General features: G+C 37.2%; 1 protein-coding gene across 2 annotated transcripts in view; it reads right to left on the bottom strand.

Annotated features, from left to right (window-relative positions):
• The window catches only part of LOC121319598 (protein O-mannosyl-transferase TMTC2-like), a 138,694-nt gene that overhangs the window by 45,549 nt on the left and 73,659 nt on the right, over window positions 1-19,486 (bottom strand). For both annotated transcript variants that reach the window (XM_041257194.1, XM_041257195.1), the window contains exons 3-5: window positions 5,501-6,350; window positions 2,764-2,878; window positions 79-164 (exon numbers count right to left, since the gene is read on the bottom strand). In XM_041257194.1, the coding sequence (XP_041113128.1) occupies window positions 79-164; window positions 2,764-2,878; window positions 5,501-6,350 (1,051 nt within the window). The remainder of the gene's footprint in view (window positions 1-78; window positions 165-2,763; window positions 2,879-5,500; window positions 6,351-19,486) is intronic.

Genomic DNA, 19,486 nt, shown 5'->3' with positions numbered 1-19,486 from the left:
ATGTGACATTGTTCCTTTTCATTTCCAAACTGTAACAGTCGGTTGGATACCCCATTAGAATAAAGTGCTATTACTTACAAGCTAATGTAGGCCTGCTACCAATTGCCAGCTTATAGTAGTGCAGTGCCTGAGAGAACCTGTTGTTTTCCTGTAGCAGCAAACCTCTGAAAAACAGGATGATTTAAGGTTAACGTCAAACACAATCACAGGGACGATTAAAGTTGGGCTGGAGGCACAAGCTGTTCTTACAGAAAGTGAAAAAAAGTGTAATAAAACAGTGTTCCGAGTCCTAAGACTAAATGATAAGATATATGTGGCAGAGCATTCCCCTACCTGCCTGGGTTTATTGTGTTCAGGTGGCTGGGGTTGATTAGTTGATTAATATAATTAACGATCAATCAGCGTCCAGCCACCTGACATAAAAGGAGGCCTCAACTTCCCATTAGGTAGAGTGGTGGTTGCTGTTGCTGTTGCTTTCGCTTTCTAATCCAGTGAAGGCATCGCCCAGCCTGGAAACCTTTATTTTGTAAGTTTTGCTTTTTGTGTCTTTCTTTTTGTGTTTAAATCCCTTTGTTTTGGCCCTTTTGCCCTTTTATTTTGTGTTTTTGGAATAAGTGTTATTTTTTTTGAACTGCAGTCTGTCTGGGCCTCTATCCACTTGCCAGCCTGTCACAATATATTATAAGAATGCATGTCTTGATGAAAGAGAACACTATCAGTCTATTAGAATGTAGGGAAGTTACAGCCTGGGCCCTGGGAGGTCTTACGTATTCAGTCCATATTCAGATTCCTGAATGTGTATTAAAATTAAGGTGTCTTGAAGTGAATGACAGATATTCATGGGTAACGTGAATGCAATGCATATACAGTCTGCAATGCAACAGAACATTTTGACAGAACAGAAACACCTGTAATATGTAGCACTCTCTTTTGTAAATGTACCTTCCCTCACTTGACTGGTAAGTTTGTCTTACAAAAGGCTCCAGGGACATTTTGAAAAAAGCTGCATATCCTGGTAACAAATAAGGGCAAGACAGCTAAGCAGATTTCATGAGGAACAGTCTTAAAAGAACTTTGCTGCAGATTTTCATTTCACAAATCATTTGCACAGTTTAATTTCGCAATGAATCGGTGCCTTCATGGCTACCCACAGTGGCCTTGTTTCTTGTTGCACTAGTACATTCTGAATACAGCATCGCAGGCTTTACATGCAAAGTGCACTGTTAAATCAATAACAGGGGGACCTGTGACATGTTTTGAAATATGCAAAGATTGTAGAGTAAAACACTGTTTTCATTTTGGCCCGTTTCAACCCATGTCTGTTTTTCAGGGAAACACAAAAAAGATACAATATCAAAAATACATAGCTGAAAGGATTGTGTTTTAAAATAAGTAGGCTTCCATTTAGATGTACTGTAGTTGGTTTTGTTGGTACAGTACTATATTTTCAACTGAAGTAGTATTTTAATTTATAACTATATGATTCTGAAAGAGACAACACGTTAACTGTAATACAGTACATACTTTTAAATCTGGTACCTATTGTAGCAGTAACAGCAAAATAAAATCGGTGTAAAACGTAAAAGGCAATGCAATTTAGCAAAAACCAAAAGACTAAAAAAAGCAACAGTTTCCAGAATTAAAACAGTATCCCAAGTCAGTATTCAAAATTGCAGAATACATCGATAAGGCCCTAATGTCACAGTTCACTTACAAATGAAAATGCACAAAAGCAAAAAAAAAGTTAATTAAAAAAAAATTACAGATAAAAAAATATACATAACGGGAGCTAGAACTGTTTAATGATTAACTTACATTACCCTAGCTTGTCTCGTTTGTTTTCTTTTGGCTGCATTTTCTTCGTCAGGTTTGAAACCGGAGGAAGCGCTGTGTAACGGCACAATATAAGACAGACTGATTTGGCATTAGAGAGAATAAAATGCCATAAAAACTAGGGGTTTAAACGGATAATCAAAAAAACTGGTGAAGGAGTTGGCAATTGTATGTGATGGGTAATTGCATTAATCTATTACATTTATATACTGGGGGATTGATTTTATTCTTGATACAAAGGCGGTAAAACGTGACTGACGTGTATCTGGGTATCCAAGACCTGGCTGTATTTGTGATTTAGCTATAACTAACTGTTTTTGTAACCTGACCTAATTGTTTATACCGTATGCGCCCAATAAGAACCATAATGTATGCTCTATTTAACAGATTATCCTAAGTAATAAACAGGAAAACAAGGCCTCAATGGGTTAATGAAGCTTATGATGGTTAAACCATGCAATGGATATGAAGAATACATCAATAAAATCGAGGTGAGAGTTAATTGAACTGAGAGCTGAACTGATTTTACAGAGTAGTGGATGCAAGTCCCGATTAACTAATTAATGTATTATAACAAGTAGCTGACTAGACAGCTGTTCCTATTAGACACATGTTGAGGGTGACATGGCAAACATGGAAAGTATTAATCGATACCTTGGCTAACTTCCAGTTACTTAACAATGCTTAAAAAAAGGCTATAAACTCACTGCTAGAAAAGGCATGTAACAGTCTAATTTAAGCATAACTGGTGCTGCGTCTTAAGAAAGACTGCTGTCCACCCCAAAGTTTAAGGCACGTGATTAATAAAACAGCATCTTGCAGAAAAGGCCCGGAGGGGAGGTGACAAACAGTTTCACTATTTCAGAGCATCAATAGTGTCATTCAATCCGCCATGCTCTAAATGAACTGGGGTGAGTCATGCATACTTACAGATTATACAGCATGTCAGCCATGTTGCTGCGGTAGTACAAGGCGTTTCTATAAGCCTTTTCAGCCTCTGCCATCTTGCCCTGGCTTTTGAGGACATTACCAAGGTTACCCCACGCTGACAGGGAGACAGAAAGCATTATTCAGTAGGGCCATGGAACACAAACCCAGACAACATGATATTTCACATATGGAGTCTACAAGACTTACAATGCAGAGTTATAGCCTTGGAATTAGCAGCCACGAACTGCCATTGAAGGCCAACCCCATATATAGAAAAGAGCTCAGTTCAAGCTCTCAGCCTGCCAGAGAAGGACTCAGGGCTTCAAAGTCTTAAATGCTGCAAACCAAGCCCCCCCCCCCCCCTTACTAATTATATTAAGTAATTAAGTAGCAACAGACAATAGTACAGTCAATGAGTGATAAAGGGAAAGGAAGTCAGTATTCTACTCAATGTTCTGAAATAGTTGTTAATGTTATTACTTTAATTATATTTATTCCACCAGTATAGTCAAACAACATCTACTTTATGCAACTCTTAAGGCCACTACACACCAGACGCAATGCGATTCTTTACTGAACGACAAGATACTTCAACAGCAACATGACACTACACTCCTGAAGCAACACAGGAACATAAAGCTGTGGGTATTTTTCCACTGCAAATATTTTTTCTCAGTCATTTTGGATACTGCTTCTTCCTGGTGGACACTGTGCTTTGAAGCTGTTCTCTGCATCAGTCTTATTTTTTTCACATCAATCCCGCATCCTGTCATGTGAAAGATGCTTATCAAAAATATGGTTCTAATAATTTGCTTGCAGCATCAATCTGGTGTGTAGTGGCCTTTACCGTGCCTGTTATCGCAATGGTCATTGATCTATAAAGTTAATTTCATATTGTTACGAGAGCCAATAAACCATAAATACCAATAAACACTGCTATTTAATTGAACTAATATTTAGTTATTACTCTGACTCTGCCCCTCAAACATATTAAGGTGTAATATGAGAAAACAAGGGGAATCATGGGTTACCATATGAAAATTACATAATAATTTCAGTTAGTTGTTTTTCAGTGAACGTTGGTAGTATTAAAATATCCAGAAAAACAGATACTGGCAGAGTAGATCAAATAAAAATGGTTTCCAATCTAATATCCTCTCTGTGTTTCACTTCCTCATATCATTACGATTTGCTGGATGTACCACGTGTGCACTGTGACAACAACCTGTGAGAGGACTGAAGTTGTTTCCTCATTCCCCTCAGTTTCAAACTTGCAAATTCTCTCTGGGGAATGAGTTTTAGAGAAAAAAAAAAAACAAACAAAAAAAACTCATGCAAAACACAATATTGCTTTCGTCTGAAGTGTTACTGAATTGAGCTCTTGTTATTTTAATGGTTGTCTCACTATTGAAAATAAGATCTTTGTAAGGACCCGAAACATGGTGTATTGATTTGAGTTGTCTAAAACATATGGCTCAGTGACACTCCCTCTTTTCAAGATGTTGTTTATTAAATTATTTGTCTATGCTATATTTCTCTACACTGTCATAAGTAATTGCAGGTTATTTATTTTTTGGAGAGGAGATATGAACTTCACTGTATTCAATTATTTTACTTGTCAAGTATTACTGTAAAGCACAGAATTATTTTTTTTGTTTTAATGAATCTTCTGTTTATATTTTGATTAGCTTGCCAAGCTGATTATTATAACATGGATGTGATTAATTAACAAATTGTGTTTTTCTCTTTCAATATATTGTTCAAACAGAGTATATAAATTATTCATGTAGGGTAGAAATGTTTCCATTTGGAGCTTGTTTTTCAAAGGGGTGGATTGAATCACAACTTGTTATATTTTGGACTGAATCTATCCAAACTATTTTAGTTAAAATTGAATTTTATTTAATTAAAAAAAAAAAAAAAAAAAAACTTTTCTGTACATATACTTTCACAGGTCCTTTTTTTACGGTCAATCTGGCAGCAACTCGTTGGGGTCATTTTAACCTGTTTGACTCTGTATTATTGAGTTTTGTAATTTAAAACAGTAATTTCATTACTTACAAAGTATCAGTTTCTAGAGATCTACAGAATAGATAAGTTTTACATAACAGAAAAACGTCTCCAATTTTTCCCAAACTAACTTAAACAGCTGTTGCCAAATATGAGGAAAAGAACAACTTGCTGGAAGATGTGCCAAAGCGAATTGTAGAATTTAAGTAAAGTACATGAAACACCTTCTTAACCATGTATAATTCTGTCCCTGAGGAAACGCGCTCCAATGTATAGCACATTTTAGAAAAATTAAAGACATTTATTTAGTTGCTATGGTACGTTAATGAATAAGAATGCATCTAATCTATGTATTTATTTATTTTTTGTAAAAATCTGTTATTTACTCTTCTCTATCAGGATCCAAGCTGAATTCTTGTCAACATTTTAAGGGGGGGGGGGGGGGGGGGGGGGGGATTCAAACTGTATAGTCATCCATGCTTTATAAATACGGAGACAGTGTATTCATATTCCTATTGATACCCCATTTGTGTAAAAGACAACATGGATGAAGAAAACATGTTACTGGCTTTAACATTAATAGCTAAGTCCAAACCATATTATCTGATTTATGTTTGAAAATATAACATTCCTGGTCCACCTATCTTAGGTTAATTTTATAGACAACTGTGTACCATTTGACAGATATATTGTCAACACACAGTGAGGGAGGGGGGCTAGCATTTACCTTTCGCTGGGTTTACATTTATCCCTGACTTGTATAACATCTCCTCATCCTGCCAGTCTTGGTTCCTCAAAACAGTCTTTATCCCGTACAAAAGGACCAAGGTGGCAGTGCAATACAACAGTAGGCTCTTCAAGAACCTTCTCCTGAATTTGATGTAAAGGGCCCTCATGCCCACTGTCACCAGCAAGCAGAAGCCCATGCTGGGTATGTAGAGTACACGCTCTGCTATTACAAAACCCACATAGAAAAACAAATTAGTGGCAGGGAGAAAGGGCACTGTCAATAGCCCTAAAGAGAAGACCACTACGTTTTTCGTGGTGGGAAGTGGCGTCCTTGGAATAACATGATTTTTTATACCATTCTCAGTACTATTTACAGGATGAGACCCTGAATTTGAGAGTCCCGTGTCTGGGTGACAACTGTGCCCGTTTGTGCCTGTATGTTTCCCGTTTGTGCTTGTATGCTTCCCATTCATTACATATGCTTTCCCATTGGTCTCCTCGACTCTTGAGTGACTCCTGAGGCTGACCCAAGCCAGGAGCAACAATCCAACATAAAAGGCCACAGTGTAAAGGTTCCTCCAGTCGCCAACGTTCCTGAGTAGAGGCACGGCGTCCATGGACCAATCAAAGCTCAGGGTGTCCGGGCACAGCAGCAGCCACACGTTGACGGAAGGCAGGTAGAAGAATGTCAGAGTCCTCGTCAAGAGGCTGTGTGAGTCAGCTGCTGGGTTATCCGAGCTGGAGAAACTGGGTGGCTTGTTGCCCATCCAGTACAAGCGGGCCACCAGTAAGATGGTACCCCAGGCGGCTAAGGAGCTCACGCTGAGAAGCAGGGAGGTATTCTTTTTCTGTAAAAAAAAAAAAAGAAAATGAAAGTTACTTTCACATGAAGATTTCAGTAGACTGAGATCATACACAGTTAGCTGACAAACTTGCATTGACTGTATGACTGCCAAGCAGGATGAGGGTCTTTATATGTCATAAAGGAAGTGTAGCCGATGGTTAGACCAGAAGCCTTGGCGACTGTTGATTATTCCAGTTTTTGTAGGAAATGTGGTCTACCTGAGCCTGGGTCATCAATGCACTGAAAGACCAAAAGGTATATATCCCACCAGGTCATGATGAACAAAAAACAAAAAGCAAAAAAAAAAATATGACAGTAGCGTGGACTTCATCCCTTGGCTTAAATCAAGAAAAATGTAACTACCTGCTGAATTACAATTTTCCATTCAGAGAAGCATGTAATGTATATTGCATTCTTAACAAATATGTTATAACAATGTTGTCAACAATTCCAATTAACAGGACGGGAAGACTCCTGATACTCAGAAGGTGCTCTTCACTGATTTTCCTAGAACTGGTACGACACCCTTACGCATGGTTTAATGTTATGATGCTCGCTATCTTGGGTATATGATGCTAAACTATTATGGATCAAAATTTAGAGGAAAACACTATCTATAGTAACAAAACTGCTGCAGGACAGTTTTCCATTGTGTGTGTTTGTCCAGCTTCAGAATTTGACTGACAATAAATAATTGAATAATTTCTACCTTTCAAGTGTCTCTTTTCATTTACATCCTCATTTTAAATGTACACAGAGAAAATATTAAACCTCATAGAAGGGAATTCCGAATCCATTTCCTTTTTCTGTGTGTTCTTGCCTGGTATCTCTAAATATAAGTGCACCCAGAGTGAAGAAAATGTACTTTCATGAGATTTTCTTTCCCCATCACACATTGATGGCATCATTCCTGGCCTACTTAACCATAGATAAATATACAAATAACACAATCTGGGAGATTTATAAATGCACACATACATCATATATCAGCCTTGATATAAAGCACATACTTACATCCTGCACGGAAATGGACTTGATACATTTATAAGAATTTATGTCATTTTCACTTTGGCAAGTGTAAACTGAGTGCAGCAGGCAGCTCAATGATATTCCCTGTAGGGGAGTTCATGATTTCCCGTCAGTATTTGTTTTGGAAAGTAGATGGGTTTTTTTTTTTTTTTTTAAATAATGCCTGCAGAACAGCTCCTTATTCATTTTACCAGGTAATAGAAGAAAATACTTAAGTTTGCTTTATTTGCTCAAAAAGGGTACATTGCACTTGCTTTAGACACATTCCCAAATACTAGTATTGGTGACAATCTAAAATGTTTCAATTTTAAGAGTGAAATGTTCGGAACAACTGCCATTAGGAAAAAGTAATCAAAGGAAAATAATTAAAAGTAAAAAGCCATGTACTAAGGCAGCATATGTAATAACTTTACTGAGTACCACATGTAACATCAACTGATGTTCTCTTGTCTGTCAATCTCTGTTAATACAGGAGAACTGTGCACATGTATAGAAAAAAATAACTTCTCTCAAAACAGCAGACACACCATTTCCGTTAACGGCAAATACCCGCTAGTTGACAGGCAGAAACTAAAGCCAGCCGTCAAGTTAACTGACAGCAAAATGATCTGTGATGGGCAGTTGGAAACATTGACTGGGAAACTGTAGTGACTGGGAAAGTGTTACGCATGTGGGTCGTCACTGAACAATACTGAGGCAGACACAGAGCACTGGGTGTTGACATGCTGCACAGGCGCGCAGGGATTTAATTAACATGAGTGCTGACACTAGGGTACCAGCAATGGTAGCCCTATTGTAACATTTAATAAAATAAAAAAACATAACAAAACAGCTAAAAATAAAAGTTTGCCACACAAATGGCAAGCACTAGTCCCACTAAAAGGAACTTCCTGCTCCAGGAACCTACTACTCTATGCAAACCCTGTATGAGATCAACCTCCCCTAAACTAACCTACTTCTGGTCTCCCAGAGTCCCGGCATCCTCATGGTGACTCCTGCCTCTTCAAACGGCCTGGGCTGGGCAATGCCTTCACTAGCACCGTCTTGCAGTTCAAGGGTTTTGTAGTAGTTAATCCTGTAGAGCGGACACTCTCTTCCTTGATGTCAACAAAGCGCATGCTTTTGCTCAGCATCCATCTGTGTATAAATGACCGTACCGTAGCCAAAAAACCTGAATCCCTAAATATATAAGATACTAGAAGATTAGTCAGATATAGATACAGCTTCAGTATATCTTACACGTCTGTCTCTTTAAAAAATGTATATATTATCCCAAATCAGTTGACAATTAATAATTGTTAATGTTAAAAAAGTGATGCTTGTATTTATGACCGCACCTCAACTCTCACTCCGCACATTAATTTATTATCCATAATTCTTTTGTACATTTTAAAGCTATTTTAAGCATAGCCTACTTAAATCTCACACGTACAGGGTGATATACAAATATATTAACATATCCAAAATTGTTGCATATACACCTGCCTCGTAATATTCATATATCCTGGACTGTCTGAGTACTGTACGAGTACATTGTAACATTGGAACTCGAGTCGCTATTGAAACAATCTATAAAAATGATGCAAACTTTTGCTAGAAAGGATGTTACATTTATTTATTCATATCTTGCCTAAAGTCAGCCTGGAAAAAAATTATATCTACCAACACTCCATCAAGTTGTGTGGGAGAACTGAGCTGTTAAAAGGTACCTGAGATGATCCCCAAATCAGAAGACATGTCTGCTTTTAATGTAAAATATCCAATAGCACTTGAAGATGATGACAGGGTGTGACAAAGTGTCCCGTCCCTGGGCTATTTGTGTTATATGTCACGTGCAGTGTGTTAATGTTGGTGTATAGTCATTGGTACATGGGATATAAATAAGTCTGTGTAACACAAGTGTTTAAAATGTATATTTGTATTTAGGCACGAGGATTGTACAGCACTTCACGTGCAGGTAAAATGCAATAATATGCGAGCACGGGGAATTGCACTTTTATTAATTCACGTGCAGTTGTACCGAGACTCCAATTGAATGATTGATTAGCAATCGAGTCTCAGTACAGCTGCATAAAAGCAGCATGTTTTCACTCACTCGGGGATGTGTGTTTGGTGAGTGGAGAACGGTTGGGGAGAAGAGGAAATAACGTAAAGTAAATCATAACATCACCGTGGTTGTCTGTGTAGTTCGTTTTTGTTTGTCTCTCTGTTTTGGCTGCCAGTGCCGTGTCCTGTTTTTTTGTACTGTTTTAGTTTATAATAATAAACCATGCAGCAGCGCATCCATTTATCATTTAATCTCGCAGTACTGTGTGTTTCTTCTGGTCTGACACCCCCACTACATCACACAGGGTTACTGAGACGATTCACTGCTCAACCCCTGTCTGGCAACAGAATCTCATTAATCATATCTGCTTAGCATTAATATAGTCTAATAAAAAAATAAACATCGGCATCCCCTAACTTGCTTCAAAGTCGAATGAACAGGAGCTAAACATATAAAGATTTCAATTACTAAAACTGCAAGGGGTCTTCTAGTGCCACCCTAGTTCATTAAACAAAAAGCTTTGGAATGCAAGCTTTATCCATAATCCTGTTTATCTTAAAAGGAGAGGTTTAACACCTCCCAGTAGGCACCAGTGTGGCTCATGTCCATCTAAATCAGTTTAGTATTGAAACAATGTACCCTTGAAGCAGACATGTGAATAAAAAATCCTTTGAGACGACATTTAAACAGCCATGTTACTGGAATGCTTTTCTTTATCTAAATGCTTTGATTCTTGACACAATTTAATCATTAGGAGTACTTTACAGGATTGGCTGGTTGAAAAACCTGTGGCATGCTTAAAAGCATTTAAAAAATAACCTAATAATTAAGTAGTGCTGACCAGTACATGCTGCTCATAAACAACCAGTTGTGTGGTCAGTAGCTCTGAGGATTAGAGATTATTTCCCATTTATTCATCTTTACAAGGCTATCCACCTCTTCATCACGGGGTACAGTGACACTCCTAAAGTGTGCAGTCAGGACCTGAAGCACACTCTAGCCCCCTTATGATCTCCAGCCCACTGGGCTTGGAACTTAAGAGTCATGACCGCCTGACATTTTGTAATGTGCATTGCTCTGTTTACTCCACAGGTTCAGTCCCAAAATAATAGTCCCGATATTTAAACACCCACAAATAATACAAACACGATCACAGTCCACAGTGAGTGCTATAGTGTTCGTGGTGCAAATGCAGTTAATCGTGACACAAGTGCAACCCTGGGAATGAATTGTCTGGCCATCCAGTCCAGGGCATCCTGTTCCCTTTACACAGCCCCCTCACAGGTCGGGAGGGAGATTTATCATTCTATTTCTGTCATAGGTACTTACATATGTGTATGTGTGAATGTCGTAATGGGAGACTGGAGTGGTGTGACAGAGCGCACATTGATAAGCTAAAAAAATGATCATACAGTAAAATACTGATCAGCTCATAGCTGAAAACTGTTTAAACATGTTTAGACATATCAGTATTACCATTAAAAACAAGTCTTACAATCCAGATTTAACAAGGTCTTTCCATTTTTGGACCTTGTGACAGGGTACTTTCCGCCCCTGTGCGTAATTCATGTTTTGTGTTATTTTGTATTTGTGTTTCTATTTAAATATACTGTGTTGTGTTTAGTTAAAACACACTGTTTTATTGTTATTGTTGTTAGACAGCCTGGATGGGGTTAAAATACCCCATCCAGATAAAATCATGAGAATGCATGGTTAACAGCGAGTGATTACTGACAAACTGGCTGCTGACCACGCGTATGAGAAACCCTGAGCCGAATGAGGTTGGGGAGGTAAACCAGGTAATTGATAGCCAGTTAATGCCTCGGCCACAATATAAAAACAAGCAGCTTTGGCTAAACTGGGTGGGTGTTCAGAGGCGGAACAAGATGTGAGTCGTAAGACAAGAGTCTCAAAAGGAGAAAGCAATTGCTACCCATGCTGCTTTACACCAGCATGATATTTGTTTTTGTTTTGTGTCTGTGTTGTCTGTTTGCTTTGTATAAGTGTTCTATTTTGCTTAAACTTTTTATTTATTACACTATGTAACAAAATTTTTGTTCCTGGGTAGTAAGTGTTATTTCCTAATTGCTTATGCCCCAAAAGTATAGAAAATGGCTATTATTCCCCACAAACTTTGCTTTTGTGACCAGGACAGTGATATTTCAAAATATCACTATTTCCAATGGGAAAAGGGCAAATGTGTGTCTTTTCGTTCACATAGTCAGTAAAAAACAACATAAGAATCCAAATTAACATGTATTTATACTAAAGTAATACAAAAATGACTACAAAAGATTTAGAAGTGAGTAGTTTTTCGAGATTTACGATTATACTGTATTTACAGTATAATCGTAAATCTCGAAAAACTACTCACTATAGAAATATCACTGTCCTGGTCACAAAAGCAAAGTTTGTTGGGAATAATAGCCATTTTCTATACTTTTGAGGCATAAGCAATTATGAAATAACACTTACTACCCAGGAATTGTTACACGGTGTTATTAGATCTGGGCACCAGAGTATTCATCTACAGCAGCAGGTTCCGAAGTAGTCAATATAGCTGAATCTGTATTAAAATAAATACATCTACTACTTTATTAAACAGTTTATCACCACTATCTATGCATAGGTTTCATACACGTTGTAGCTAGCTAGATAATACAAGTTGGAAACAAGTTGTGTATCGGGTCGAAATTACACTAGCCTCAGCGATTATCTTCGCAAAACAATAAGCTACATATCATCAAAACATTTTTCTATCTCAGTTTTGTTTTCACTGCGTTTTTTCACCCATCCCCTTAATTAAACATATTCATGTCAAAGCGTTTTCGGTAATTAACAGAAGCTTCATTAAGTTTCCCAAAATCATTTGTGTGTAAGATTAGCCCTTATATTTTAGAAATAAATAAATAAATAAATAAATCATACCTCACTAACTTCTGTCAGTTTTTCACTGCTACCATCGAGTTGTTGCACTCTATTTTTACGTTTGTTTGTTTTGCAGGTAGATTCCTAAAACACAACCAAATTTCCATTTCTAAAATCAAAAACATTTTTGTATGCATCAACTTCATCAATGACAGGTATGCAAGCAATGAGGCGTGTCAGGTTCACAGGCTCGGACTAGTTCATTGTGTTAAATAAGGAGGAGTGGAGAACCTGGTGCATTCCAGTCCCAACAAAACAAGTTAACCATTTTCAATCATAAAACCGTTTAAAAATATTGTTAAGCGGTCATAAAAGTGTGTGTGTGTGTGTGTGTGTGTGTGTGTGTGTGTGTGTGTGTGTGTGGTGTGGGTGGGACTTAACCCCCTCACCCCCCCTGTGATCTGTGCCTATGAATTAAGTGCTGTCTGTGTATGTCTACTTCCTGGCCTGACATCACCAACGAGCCAGCCTATTCACATATGGTGGTAGTCGGAGGGTAACAGTGCCACCACAGAACGGGCACTATATCTGACTGTGTTAACAGAACCCACTGTGAGCAAAGTAAAATAGCATATTCCTCCAGAATGTAGTCAATGTCCATCGCTATTGGAAACACCATAGTCATTGGGAATGTGGCTGCTTTATGTGTAATTTAAAGTAATTGAACGTTCAAAAAAAATAATGTTTGGATTTAAAAATCCTAAATAGACAGTTTTTATAATTCTGTGGCTTTCACTAAAGGCTACTCTTGCTAGCAGACTATTTTATTTAATGAATTCCCTGTAACATGCCATTTATTATATAAAAAGATTGAGCTGGCAATGATGTGCACAAAGTTTCTTTATTTCTCTTTGTTGAATTAAGTCCAAATGTATTGTTACAGCACGATAAAACTGTACTCTAGACAAATTTGGAAAGCAGCAAGCATGCTAAAAAGACAAGCCCATCTCAGCTCTCCCCAACAAAATAGCATGAAAACACCACCACTGACTTGTAAAATTGCCACCAAAGTGCCAATTAAAACTATTTTAGTCAAAAAGGGCACTGGTAGCAATTCCATGGTTTTGGCCTCATTTTATCAAATAAACCATTTCCATGCATCTTATTTAGCGGGTAGTAGAAAAGTTTACTTAAAAACACATTAGATGCAATATAAAGCTGTCTTCAAAATGTACTAACAGGCAGGTGTTGAGTGCAAGTATCCAGCCACATAAATGCATGTGGTTTATCACTTGATGGCAGGAGCTACTCTCAGACAACTACAGCATACAATAAACACCTGGGTACGGTAGGGCTTTACAGTAACATATCACAGAGCAAGGACCTGTCAGATCTCCATACAGGATTGTGACAGAGAGCGAGAGGATGTGAGCTGTAAATCTGCCCCCCGGACCCAAGAGGGCGCTAAGCAGAGGTACTTGCACGTCTGTACTGAGATGGGCCGGCTTGGAGAGAGAAGCGGAAAAGGAAGTCGGCCATCTTGGTGCAGGGCGGAATGACCATATTAGGGGACAAGATTACTGTAATCAGCTGTGCTGCATTAGACAACTGGCAGGTGTGCTGAGTTGTGCTGATCATGGGGTGGAGTCTCCTGATATATAAGGACTGTCATTTTGCAAGTGCTGGGCTTTTGGAGGTAACATTAAACTTGGATTACTGAGCCGTTTGTTTGTTTGCTATGTGTTTCTGGTTTATTTATTGTCAGGAACAGGGTCGGAGTGAATCATCACTACAAGGAGCTGCCGCACTACTGCCAGCACTTTCACCTTCTATTAAATATGTTTAAAAAAATGAGCTCCTTCAAGTTAGGTTTGAAATGAGTTATATTGATGCAGTTTTAAGAAAAAAGCAGGACTTTACTTACTACTTTATGAAATTTTGCTTTTGTGGATTCTGTTGTTATGCCTTTTTGTTCTTCATTCTTTTAGACAGAAAAAAAAACATTTCTGTTTGTGGCTTTTAGTGTTTGTTTCTTACTGTTAAAGATGGTCAAAAAACTTTAATAAAGATTTGTGTACCCTAACATTAAGACTTTGTACTTTATTAGATTCACCTTCATTTTCACTGGGACCATCAGTTTTTTCCCTCAATGTGAAAATGTTTTGTAGAGCCCTGTTCTTAGAACACTAATCCTGTCAAAGGCCAAACAATATCCATATTTCTGTTTATTCAGCCCTGATGTTAATAATTAAAAAGATGGGAAAAGATATCATATATCAGGCAAACAATGTAAAATTGTACTCCACTAACATTGCCAGAAATCAGCCTTGTTGGGAAAAAACTGATGTGGGAGAAATAAACTGTCAGAGTTATGACCAACCAGAAAACATTGTGTAGTTCCAACATGGCAGTTGTGGTGATGTTATTGGCCCTTTTTTATTTATTTATTTTATTTTTTTTGCAATTTCTCATGATTGCTTGTGGTCAGTAATATTCTACTATTACAATTAGTTTAACAGTTTTAAGGTTTGGCTTTAGTTGCCCAGTATTTTATATAACTGATGTTCACAATGTGTTTTGCTTTTTTTTCCTTTGGTTATTGTTTTGGAAAAAGTATGTAATAGCCAAATATTCAAACAAGAATAGGGATTTTATAGGAAATTATAAAACAGTATTCGACTCCAGCCTGCATGTTAACCCATCACCATGCCTGCCAAGATAGGTGTGTTAATAGAATCTGTTTTTGAAAATAAGCTTATTAGCTGAACTGCACAGTAACGGGCCATAAAATGAATGTTTCTACCTCAGAATAAATTGTTTGAAACGATACTGTGTAGATTATTTATAAGCATTTCAGCAACCTTGTATACGATTAAAAATTAAAAACTGTGAGAGTTTAGCAGGAGATGAGTGTCACAGTAAGACCTGATCCTCCACCTCTGTATTTTACTCATTATTAATAATATATTATATATATATATATATATATATATATATATATATATATATATATATATGTAGATTAGCTTAAATTAGTATGCATTGTAATGTATGCATGTATGCATTTATGACAATTAAAGAGATGGTTTCTTTTTTTGTGCTGACTGTTCAGTCCCTGGTATTTACAATATATTAAACCATTTAAAATGCTGGACAATATATGCACATTAACTAGGAGTAGCTGGGGGTACATTTATAGCTGCTTTCAGAAATATATTCTGCTTCTAGAAAAACCAATTGCCTAGTAAATTGAGAAAGAATGTATATTGGCCTGGCTCAGGCGTCTAGTTTAGGTTTAGGGTTAGGGGTAGAGCAGTGGTTCCCAACTCTGGTTGTCAAGATTTCCAGTACAGATATTTTGTCCAGCCTTGTATTAAGTAAGTGAATTAAACAAGCTGTAAGTGCAAATTAACTAATTTAGGACTTGATTGGAACAAAGTCCTGTACTAGGACGGACCACGAAGGGCCAGAGTTAGTAACCACTGTTTAGAGGGCTTTGCTCTTACACACACATTTTTCCACACATTAGCAATGTTAAACCATGACAATTTTCTTAATTAAATTATTTTATCTGACGTTGAAGAAACTGTCTTAAAGCTATTTTTCTAGCTATATACGTTCCTTAAAGGAAATTGATCGCTTTACTATGTAAAGGATGCAATCACTACACTACACATCATTTGTTTCATAAAGATATTCTGTCTGGAGACACACCTTTTGTTAAACTTAGCAAATAACAAGAATACAGAATTAGCAAAGAAACCATTGGGAAGATTAATTCTACATTTACATTAAAGGGGCACTTTAAACTAGATATGGGGGAAGGGAGGTGGTTAAAAGGTTTACAAAACTCAAGGGGCTTGCTTAAATAAAAAAAATACGTGTCTCTGGTTCATCAGTTCAAACCCCTGCTATTTATGTCTAGCATTATTTAATTCTAGATCTTTATCCAGCAATGCTCCACGAATTAATGAGTTCTGACAGAAAGAATGAATCTTGGTTATAAATCTCCCTCTGACCTGTGAGGGAGCTGTGTAAAGGGAACAGAGTACTCCAGACTGGATGGTCTGACAATTCATTCCAGGGAAAGGTGGAAGTCAGCCATCTAGAAAGGGGGTGGAGCTACAGTACACCAAGTCATTACCCCAGAAGGTAAGCGATGTGGCAACCATGGATTGGATGAGAAACGGTTGTACTCGATAACCAAGGGGGCATAACTGACGGTAAAAAGGGGACATGGCTAAGCGATCTGTTCCTTTGTAATGATTGCGAGAGAACCACTAAAGGAGAACTATAATTGTACCTTGAGTGTTTCATGTTTGTTTTGTCGTGTCTAATTATACTTGTTTGTTTATTAGACGACTAACATGTACCGGGAACTGTAATTTAAGATCAGTAACAGCCCGGACAACACTTCACAACTATACACAAATAAATTATATTTCACCACTTACACATTGGCACTCACTCTGGACTTGTGATTGTGTTTGTGTCTTTGTGAGTGTTTATACTGTGTTTATTATTTGGGGACTGTAAACTGTTGTTTGGAACAGTGTAATACACATTGCAGTGTATTGCCTGGGATTATTCTTTGCGGTCACCAGACCGGGATTACAAAAATAAACGTCTGCTTCTGTTTTGTAACCACAACAGCTCTACACCTCCGCACTGCACACCACTTTGTCACATGAGTTCATTGAAGATCATAAACTCTGTTTTTTTTTTATTATTCTTAACAGAAACCTGGCTACATGCTGACGAAAGTGTGTCAGTGATAGATGCATCTCCCCCAAACTATATATTTTTTCAGAAGGCATGTGGGGAGGGGTGGGAGACTGGCTTCCATTCACAGCTCTAATTATAATGTTGCAGAAAAGATTACTAAGAAATATAAGTTATTTCTCTTTTTAATCATTAGAACTAACTAACTTTGAAAGGTCAATCACCGTTAATTACTGTAATTATTTACCATCCACCCAAATTTAAACTACCTTTTAATCACAGAAACTGATTTCCTCACTATGTGCTCTGATAAATATGACATACTATAATCTACATATTGTTAATGACTCTGAACCAAAGTCAGTGGAGTTTCTAAATCTCCTAGATTCCCTAGATTATGTTCAGCATGTTAAAGGACCTACTCACAATCATGGCCATACAGTTCACAGCCTGTCAGTGTTAGATTTCTGCCAGTCTTATTACTGATGTATGCCTATTCTTCAGCTCTTTTGTTCTTAATTGTAGGTGCTGAGCCCGTTGTGCTGATCGTTTAGTCCACATATCATTTAATGCTGGTTACTAGGGAAATTATGCTGGTTACCGGAATCGGTGTGAAAACAGCCTCAGAAATTATCGGTCAGCTTCTCTTGAAGAACGCAAAACCTGAATAGGATCATTTCTTACAAAAAAAAAAAAAAACATTCGGAAGCCCCTCCCTCGAGTAACAGTGAAATGCAGTGTTTGGTTGTTTCATGAATCCTCCCTCAGATTTGGGAAATCAGTCTGCTTTCAATTCACAAATGTCATTTCATCTAAAAAAATGTTTACTATAAAGAAAACTGTCATGGCAGTAGAGCTGATGTCTTAAAGGTGATGTCACCTAGGTGATGTCCCCAAAGGTGTTTTTAGACTCAGGGCTAGTGAACAGTACAACAGTCAGAATGCTACAAAGGTTGACATTGACAAAGTCAACCGCTCAAATACAGTGACTTTTCTTTCACCTTCTTTAACAACCAAGAGTATTACTGTAGTTCCCAGTTTGTCTTGGTTAAGTTAGGAATGGCAGAGACTTTTTCAAATGCTTCAGATGTAAAAAAAAATGTAGAGGTCAAAAAACTGAAATCATCACTGTAGTTGTTCAAAAAAAAAAACTGTTTAAATTGTTGCTTTGCCCACTTTAGAGTTGTTATTCTACTTCAAAACCTCAAATATGCATGTTTACATAGGGTGAAATTCAATCGCTTTTCTTGTTTAAAAAGAAAACATAATTGACCAAAAAAAGTAACGCTGTCCAAAGCACCCTAGCACAGACTATATATAAAAAAATTTAAAAAAATATTTGATTAACTCTAAAAGAAATCATAAAAAGAGCTTTTGTAAATGGTGATGACAGACATTTTTGTTGGGTTTGCAGGTACAATTTTCATGCAGTGGGTTAATTATTGTTATTGATACCCCATGTTGACATCCTAGCACTCCCATTACAATTCATCAGAATAATCAATGAAAGCCATCTTGCAAACCAAACAAAACAGACTTGAATGTTCCTGCTCTCCATAAAACATTACTTGTATCGCCAAGAAACGACACAACCTTAACAAGACAAACAGCAGCAAGTAAATAAAGAACAAAGTCAAAACTAAAATAATGTTATTTTTAAAAGACTTACTCAATACACGTGACAGGTCATTTGGACTTCCTTTTCTTTAGTGCAAATACAAATAATCTAAATAGGGTTATTAAGTATTGTCAGGAAAATCTTGCATTAAATAACCACCTTTATTATAAATTAAAATCTTACAGATTTCCAAAAACATTGAACGCAAAGAAATGGATGAATAAAACTAAAAATAGTTGGAGCTCATCCCTCCTGAGCATCCCGGTCCACCCACGTAGCACCATCGTATACTCCAACCCCCCCCCCCCCCCCCCCACCTGCGAGGCTGGAAATTACCACCCACACGGCAGTAGTTTTCACTCAAATGTGGTAATAAAAGTGAGTTTGTGAAATCTATATTATATATCGTATATATATATATATATATATATATATATATAACACACACTTATAGGTTAATTGGAACTTGCTAGTAACAGGCTTGTGGATTAACCAATCTAAGCACTTGTAAGCTTTATATTAATGGCTCTGAACACATTGCTTATTTGAATCAGACCTATACGGTAATTATTGTTAAACACTTATTAACTGTAACTGGGTGATTAGGAATCTTCTAGATTGGCAAATATGCAAGTTTATTTAACATAGATGGCTTATCTTCTCAATAGATAGAATTCTCAATTCCTGTATCAGTTTTCCAAAATGCTTTCTTGTGTACATCAAATAAGAAAATAAAAAAAAAAAAAACAGCTGAAAGAGTTTAAATAAAAATTCTGCCAAGTTGAGAGATGCGGTGGTCTCTTGTTGAACTCCTCCCCCCCAATGTATTGAAATATAACAGCTAAAAACCAAAGTT

The sequence above is a fragment of the Polyodon spathula genome, chromosome 8 (assembly GCF_017654505.1).
Source record: "Polyodon spathula isolate WHYD16114869_AA chromosome 8, ASM1765450v1, whole genome shotgun sequence".
Lineage (NCBI taxonomy): Eukaryota > Metazoa > Chordata > Actinopteri > Acipenseriformes > Polyodontidae > Polyodon > Polyodon spathula.
This window is presented reverse-complemented; position numbering and strand designations above follow the sequence as displayed.